The sequence below is a fragment of the Aptenodytes forsteri genome, unplaced genomic scaffold (genome assembly GCF_000699145.1).
Source record: "Aptenodytes forsteri isolate BGI_AS27 unplaced genomic scaffold, ASM69914v1 Scaffold241, whole genome shotgun sequence".
Classification (NCBI taxonomy): Eukaryota; Metazoa; Chordata; class Aves; order Sphenisciformes; family Spheniscidae; genus Aptenodytes; species Aptenodytes forsteri.
Genome location: NW_008795252.1, coordinates 2136868 through 2145621, shown reverse-complemented (window position 1 = coordinate 2145621; position 8754 = coordinate 2136868). Strand labels below are relative to the sequence as shown.

The following is an 8754-nucleotide window of genomic DNA, read 5'->3' as shown; positions in this document are numbered from 1 at the left end:
GCTACAACCTCCTTTCAGGTAGTTGTAGAGAGCGATGAGGTCTCCCCTCAGCCTCCTTTTCTCCAGGCTAAACAACCCCAGTTCCCTCAGCCGCTCCTCATAAGACTTGTTCTCCAGACCCCTCACCAGCCTCGTTGCCCTTCTCTGGACACGCTCCAGCACCTCGACGTCCTTCTTGTAGTGAGGGGCCCAAAACTGAACACAGGATTCGAGGTGCGGCCTCACCAGTGCCGAGTACAGGGGCACGATCACTTCCCTAAAGTGAAGCTCTCTTCCCTAAATGAAGCTCTATTTTCCTATCATTTTCCTATGTCTTCTTCCCTAAAATGTGTTGGACGTAGCCATCCCTTCTCCTAATGCCAGGAGTATAGTGATTGCAGTGCCAGACCACAGTACTGCCATTCTCCTGTGGGCACACTGGCCTATTTTAAGTAAACTCCATTCTAAGTCATGATTACGTTTAGAGTTGGGTTTAACTTCAGCTCTCCTGGCTACATTCCAGCTAAGATAATTATGTTCTGCTTGCCAAAATTCCCCATGCAGTTTCAGAGCAAAACAAGCTATCCCTCATACATCTCCTTATACACTTGTGCTCTTTGTTTTTGAACACCTGTCACATTTTACCCTGAAGGTGGTTGAACTCTAACACTATGAAAACAATCCCTGCATTTACAGTTCATAAAGTGCTTTAGGATCCTTTGGGATTAAGGACATTAAATGAATGCAAGCTGTAATATTAAAAATATATGCAACTTTATAGCAACAGTTGCCATTGTTGTTGGCACTGTGTAGCACCCAGGGGACCCATTGTGTTGGGAACCATAACTGCAGAATAGAGATGGTTCTCCAAATTGGATCCAGCTGGAAGAAGTGGTCACATATCCAGCTGCTGTTTCCTGTAACGCAACAAGAGCACAAGCAACTTGGTGGGGTACTAAAGGGAGGGCTACAACTGCCTCAGTGTCGTGAATAGATCTAGCCCGGTTCCTTCAGAAAAGAGTTCATAATCTAAACTAAAATGTCAGACTCAGCAGGTAGGCAAGAGCAGGCAGGTAAAGGAAAGCTATCACAAATAATTTCTCCTGGGGTTTGTAAGTCGCTGGCTGACACAGGAAAGCAGATTGAATTTACAACATATTCCACACATCACATTTTGTAATGCAGATAAGATCTCCTCCTCTTCAGTTTGTAGAGGAGAGGGCCAAGGGTGTGTGTGGGAGATACAATCAAGGTTTATGAAGTCATGAAAGTGATAGATAAGCTGAATGTGGAACTGTTGATCACCAAATCTCACAGTATTAGAAGGAGAGGACATTGACTGAACGTAGTAGTAGGTCAGCTTAAAACAGATACAAGAAAGTACTTGTCTACACAACAGGTAGTGAACTTCTGAAACTTGTTGCCACAGGAGATTGTGAGGGCAGACAGCCTCAGCAGGTTCAGATAAATCCATGGATGATGGGTCCATAAATGGGCACTAAAGGCAAAAAGCAGAAGTGTGGCCTCTAACATCTCTAATCCAATAAGCATAAATTTGGGAGCAGTAAAAGGGGACTGGAAAGTAGGAAATGGCCAGGCTTGCACACTTGCCCTCCTGTCACTGTCAGGACTTGAACACTGGGCCAGCTGGACCACAGGTCTGACAAAATAGAGCATTTATTATGTACTTATGATCAGCATTTGACCAACAATTAAGGGCTCAAGGTATGCCCAAAGGATAGGACAGAGCCTCAAAATACTCCAGCATGGTACAAGCTGTAGCACTGATATGCGTAGCCCATTTTTCAAGGAAATTTGGAGGGACTAACATATTCCCCCACGGGATAAAGTCCATTCTTGTTCAGGTCATGCAAAAGGGAAGAAAGGACCCCTCTTGCCTATTCTTGCTGTCTGTGACACTAAAAAGTATACTCTATAATATGGTGCTATCTCACACATTCTTGAGCATCTCCATTAATACAACAGTGCAATTTCAAGGAGACATTACTCCCTCCTAACTGATGCATTTCTTTGTCACTACAGTATTGTGTTCAGCATTTGAAGGGTGTATTTCAGGCTGCAGGATGGGAGTTATCATCCATATATTTCTATTACAAGATACTGTAAAGTGTACAAGAATCATTAGAGAAATTAAAATAGACCAGTCATTTCCACTCTTTGGTCTACATATACTGGATTTGATTATCTATCACCAAAAAGGAATTTTAAAATAACACCGTTATCCATCCGTTCTTCTTTTAGCTATTATGCAAAACCAGATCTGCTAATTCTGGGCATTCTGTGCTTTATTTACATTTATGTAAACCCAGAGGCTCTCTACTAATGTCCAGAGTGAGTTTACATTGCAATTAAGATAAGAGCTGGGATTAATAGATCTTCTGCATCCTCTCCTTTCACCCATTGTGGGGTTTTCTTCCCCTTAAAAAGCCTGACATTTGCCCTGGCTTTAACCCACCAAGCTCAGTCCAACCCCTACATACATATATCTGTGTATATGTACTCACGCTAGCCTAGCACCGCAGTTTTCGCCTTCAATATCTGCTCCAGGGACGTTGTCTGTGTTCACGGACTCAGTCTCACTGGTGGGCATGCTCACTGTAAGAGTCAAAGGGAAGAAAAAGAGAAGGTTGGCCATTAGAACCTGGCACATCTATTAATGAATCACATGAGTGAAGGAACTGGCTTAATGAAAAGACCCTCAGCTGCAGCTCCTGAGGATTAAGCAATTTGCTGAGCAAGTCTAGCGCCTCCCTGCACAGGCCAGGCTAGGCAGGTAGACTTCAGGAACATACACAGGTTACTCAAATGCTAAAGAAAAGGGAAGAAGCAGCTGCTCTCTTTCTTTCAGAGTCAGTTCCTGGAAATTTTATGAATGAGAACCATTGAAAATTAGAGAACCTGGCAAAGCCAACAAAGAAGCTTTTGCCTGATTCAATGGAACACTTAAAAAAATGCCCCTTTACTTGCACCAGTCCAACCATCTCACTGCCCTCCCCAATCTCTTGTGCGATAAGTAGAGTGCAAATAAAAAGTACCAGATTGACAGGTATTCAAACAGCTTCTGTTAGCCTGATAGCAAGTACCACATAAATAATACTGATGGCTCATCTGTCGTATACTAACCATTAGTGTGTTTCAACCTTACATTTATAAACTGGACCTATAGGGATAAAAGGGGAATTCAGACTCTCTGACCCATTCAGATATTACCAACAAAGGAGCTAATGAACATGAACTATGGTGGAGATTTTATGTTGACACCCACCAACTAAGAACTGGACAGAATCTCCTAGGCTTTTACAGAAGTATCATGGAACAAACATCAAACGAAAGCAACCTTAGGTGTGAACCTATCTCATCTGGATTCAAGGACCTGTCACATCTTCTATCTGTTATCAAACCTCAATATTTTATTTGCTTCTACAGATCATAAAAAAACCCAAACCTCAAAATTTCCATTCCACCAGTTGCTCCCAGCTCCTATATGAGCTCTAGTAACTCCTGAATACATAATCATTCAACATAAGTTAGGACAATGGATAGGATTCAATACGTGTCCTCTTCCCTCCTCCCCCCTTTTCAAATACACAAAACAAATGAAAAAATGATACTTAAAACTGAATGATGGAGGAGTTAAACAGATCTCTCAGATGCCTGGTAGAACTTCAGAACATGACCTGTATTAGCAGTTGGATATATATCTTAGATGAGACTTGAGAGCATGCGCTATTAGCTGTTGGAGAGGCTTCTAACAGCCTGTAAGAACATGTTACTCAATACTAAGAACATATCTATTTGTGGATCCTTGGCGCAAAAGAAGGCAATGTAGAATAAATAGGTTCTGCATTTCAGTTGGGCAGATGTTTAACGTGCCATGGGACCAGGTCTTCTTTCAGAGGCTAGAAAGATATCAGAAGGTTCTTCCAAAGACGTCCTGGGTTCCTGCTTTGAAAGCATTATGGTAGAAATGTCCCTCAAAATGAACTATCTTTCTTCATCCCATCCCAACAATTCACGTGCCTACAACGTATATCTTAGGAAATCTAAAGTTCTTGTGCTGTGTTCTTAGAACCATATGAAGTAATGGACACTCTAGTACTCTTGACATAACTATGAAACATTGTACTCTAATGGTGCCTGTTCCTTTACAAAGACTAGACGTTTTAATAATCTTGTCTGTTTGCAAAGACAAACTAAGGAATCAACTGAATTCATATTTTGATGTACATGAAACAGTCAAATAAGCTGTAAGAAAAAACAACATTCATAATTAAAATTTTTGGTCCAGACTAAGCCCTTCAGGGAAAAAAACAAAACGTTGATATTTCGCAAGTCATCTTTGAAGATGAGGTAAAGCACTTTCAAGACATATTTGAGCTTATTTGCAAATGGAAAACAATTTTGAAGACATTAGCAAGAGATTGATTTGCAGAGCAGCTTATTATCTTGAGTGCATGAAGAGGACACTGCACAAGCAATAGAAAAAGCAAGGCACGCACATGCAGAAGTATACAAAGCTATATTATATGTTAGTCTGTATAGAGATATATGGACACACACACACACAGATATACGCAGTGTGGACACAGAGTGCAGTGGAACATTACCATGGGTTTCTGTGGAGTGACTAAACCAAGCAAATTTTCCTTTCTTCTTATCAGGCAAGCCAGCTGGAGTGCTTCCTTTCACAGACAAGATGGTCAGTGTCAAGTACCAGGAACAAGACATCAATAGAGAACATGCAGCCAGTGACAGGCAAAAGAAAAAAACAAGGAACTCAGCTTACACATGACATCCACTTCTGTCTGAAAACTTCATCATGTGAATTAAAAGTACAAAATTAAAAACAAAGGTATATGGAAGTATGAAATACTGTAACAGATCATCAGAGGATAATTCTTCCTTGCTTTCTGCTCTTTTTATATCTGACTTCTGAGAACATGAAGTTGTTGAATTTAAGTTTATGGGTAAAATCCTTTCTCCCATGATATCAATGGCAAAATTAATCGTTTCACTGTCTGACCTATTGAAATTGATGAGACTAAGGCAATCACAATTTGTCCTCCTGATCCTTAGGGTCAGAATCTGGACTAGCCAATTTTTGAATGAGGTTCCTTGGTTTTCTTCCTAAACTGCTCCAATAGCTAGAAACTCTTTCAAAACCATCAGAGATGCTAAAGGAAAGTTGTTGGGTAATTACATTTCCCTGTCTTTCTCCATCTCTAGAGATTAACAACCTTCATCAAGCACTCTGATGTACACTGCCTTACCCAAACTAGGATACACCTAGACTATGTCTCATGATTTCCAGCAGAGTTTACATCTGGCACTTGCCCTCTGATGTCTTCCTGCTGCATGGCTTTTCTTGGCATGAGTTAATGTTGATCCTCTGCCTATTATGCACAAAGGTCCTCAGCCCGCACAGATCACATGTGCATGCACAGAGAAGTCTTAGAGCGTACTTCACACTTCCCTAATCTTTCTGCTGCAGAAAGCCAAATTAAAGTGAGGGATGCAGGTGCAGTGGCACATGGGCTGAAGAGACTCCTGTGGTTCAGGTTAGCTTGCTGGCATTAGCTCATAGGCATTCATTACACTGCACTGATGGAAAACATTAAGGACAATAAAAAGTATTAAGGTGGTATCAAGTATAAGAGGAATGATGGCCTAGAAGTTAAAGGTCACGACAGACAGGAGATTAGGACTGTATTCCCCAATGTGGTATGCTCTCAGCAGGGCAATCACTTATTTTGCCTGGCACCTCACATCACCTTCAATATCAGGGGATAATCATGTGTGCAGATGCTGTGAGGTTCATTCAGGCTGGTTAACAAATCCTGAAAATAGAAGATGCTGCAGGAGAGGTGTGTATAAACTGGGGCTGAATATGAGAGGAAGTAAATCAAATACTGCCCAGATGGCTTTCCTATCTGACTCAGCTCTCAGAGACACAGACCTTGTGCCCACACCCTGGCTCCAGTCTAGAAACAAGGCAGGCATTTTTTGCAGTCTGGGTAATTAATTACTGGAACCATGTACCAAGAATGCTGGTGGTAAATCCACCACAGGAATGTTTTAATCAGGAAGAGATGTTTTTTCTAAATGGTGGGCTCTAGTCCAGACCGGAGTTATGTTTAGGACCATGGTATATGGACTATGCCATCTCACTGGCCACTTCCTCCTTGTAATTTTGGGAGCTGAGACAAAAGCAAAAAAGAGGTAAATGCAGATTTCCTCCCATCCGGGCACAGAGAGACTTAGCAGTGGAAATCCTGGTGCTTCGCCTCCTGTGCCATGTGTGGTCAGTGACTTAGGCACTCTTAGAGGAGTAGTTCTCTGTCAGCTTCAAGAAATCCACTGCTTGTAACCAAATCGGAGATCCCCAGGGGGCTTGGTTCTGCCAGACATAGAGGGTACACTGTCTCTCTGTGGGCCTCCCGCCTCCCCACTTTCCGGCCTTCAAGCAGACCATTAAATCTTCCATCTACCACATACTTTGCATTGAAGGCACTTCAGTATCCAAACTGCAGCATGGGCAAGGCAGTGATCGATCTCTGTGCATACTATTCAACTGCCCACCTAACACCTTAAGGTATTAGGTCAAGCAACTAAATACCGACATTATATATAGGTGACTTCTTGACAGTAGAGAACAACTCTGCCCCCTCAGCCCTCCATCCTAAGTGACAGCAGATTGTTAAAGGGGTGAGAAGGCATTTCCATCAGGCAGTTTGCCTTTGCTGGACTACACCAGGAGCAGAAGTGCAGCTAACAGGGCAATGAGTACACAGAGTGGGTGGCTTGCTTAAACCAAACCAGTATGGTGAACCAGTAACACCACCACAGGTCCCATAGAAGATATTACATACTGCACAGAATCATAGAATGTTTAGGTTGGCAGTATGGTGAACCAGTAACACCACCACAGGTCCCATAGAAGATATTACATACTGCACAGAATCATAGAATGGTTTAGGTTGGAAGGGACCTTTAAAGATCATCTAGTCCACCCCTCCTGCCATGGGCAGGGACATCTCTCACTAGATCAGGTTGCTCAAAGCCCCGTCCAACCTGACCTTGAACACTTCCAATGATGGGGCATCCACAACTTCTCTGGGAAATCTGTTCCAGTGTACCTGTTCCTGGGGCAAATCATGGTGACTTTGCTTACATGGCAATCTCTTTTTTTGGATTTATCGTCACATCCATAATTCACGCTGGTTGATGAAATCTCCCATTAGTTACATATCCTCTAGGTAGCATAGCATAGCAATTTTTTTAAATGGAAATGAAACAACTTTTTAAAGGCATGCAAGTATCTCACGGTTTCAAGAGAGTGCAAACCATAAGGAACAGCAGGTTTTATACTCTCTCTACAGTTGCTTCCGAAGCCTTTGCACTTCTTATATCTTGCCACAGTGTGGCTCATCTCTGAATGTAGGCTTTTTCTCCCGGACTACCTGAACTCCAATTTCATATTACTTACATAGTATACCTGCAGCAACTAAAGCAACAACAAAAGCTATGTAGCAGCTTCCTTAAAAATAAATCTGAGAAATTCTTCATGTTATGTTAATTCTATCTAGGCCCAACAGACAGAAATAAGGACAAAGAGTCTGCAGTCTGTGACTGGCTAGATAGACAGATGTGCAAGACCCTTTGAGAGCCTCTGTTCCATGTCACTGGCATCAAGCATTGATACCATCTCCACTCTTGCACTAACATATGTCCCTCCTCCAACGAAATGCCCCATGGACATGCAATGAATTATTAGATGGCAGGTTGCCAAAAGACAGCCAACCACTGAAACAGAAAGCTGGCACAAGCAAATACCCTTCTGTGTAGCCCTGTGATAATTTTTCCTTTACACACTTGAAGAATAATATTAGCTCCCAGTTCAGAAATATCATTACCACTGTTGCATCTTGCATTTATGACATGTTTGTCATCTTGGCAGTGGAAGTAATTCTTGTATTCAGATTTATCTCCATGGATTATATAATGTTGCCATGCTTGTTGCTGAATCTCACTTTAATACTGTGACAATTTAAGACCCAGGGAAGATCATGCCTGGGCAAAGGGTGCCCAGTTCCACAAACGCAGACAAAGCATAAATTTTTCACAGATTTTAATGGGACATGTTGCTACATGACTTTGTAGATCTGGGCATTAGTTTTAGAACTGGATATGTCAGAGGCTATTCACATTGCCTGACTTTATGCCTCTGATTTAGCTGTTTGAGTTAGGCTACAGAGGCAGACAGATTCCTGTCACAGGTTTTCTGAATGCCATACTGATGTCTCCCTTAACTGTATGGACAGGCTGGGCATTTACCTTATGCCCTTGGGTTAGGTACCTGACTTGAAACAGTGTGACTACCCAACAGTATGTCCATTCATATTGAAAAAGACACGTAGTGGGTTTTCAGATTAGGAAAAACAACAATACATGAGATTGTGTTTTTTAATATGCTCACTTAGACTCCAATTTCTCCAACACTCCAATTTCTACTGGTGTTGAATTACTTACTGTTTAATATCTTCATCAGTGACATAGACACGGGGATCGAGAGCCCCCTCAGCAAGTTTGCAGATGACACCAAGCTGAGTGGTGTGGTTGACATGCCAGAGGGATGGGATGCCATCCAGAGGGACCTGGACAAGCTGGAGAAGTGGGCCTGTGTGAACCTCATGAGGTTTATCAAGGCCAAGTGCAAGGTCCTGCACCTGGGTCGGGGCAACCCCCGGTATCAGT

The 8754-nt window shown here is 42.3% G+C and overlaps 1 protein-coding gene across 1 annotated transcript in view; it reads right to left on the bottom strand.

The window, feature by feature from the left end:
- The window catches only part of CACNA1C (calcium voltage-gated channel subunit alpha1 C), a 521583-nt gene that overhangs the window by 117337 nt on the left and 395492 nt on the right, over window positions 1-8754 (bottom strand). Inside the window, exon 10 of the mRNA XM_009278953.1 lies at window positions 2505-2595. Within this exon, the coding sequence (XP_009277228.1) occupies window positions 2505-2595 (91 nt within the window). The remainder of the gene's footprint in view (window positions 1-2504; window positions 2596-8754) is intronic.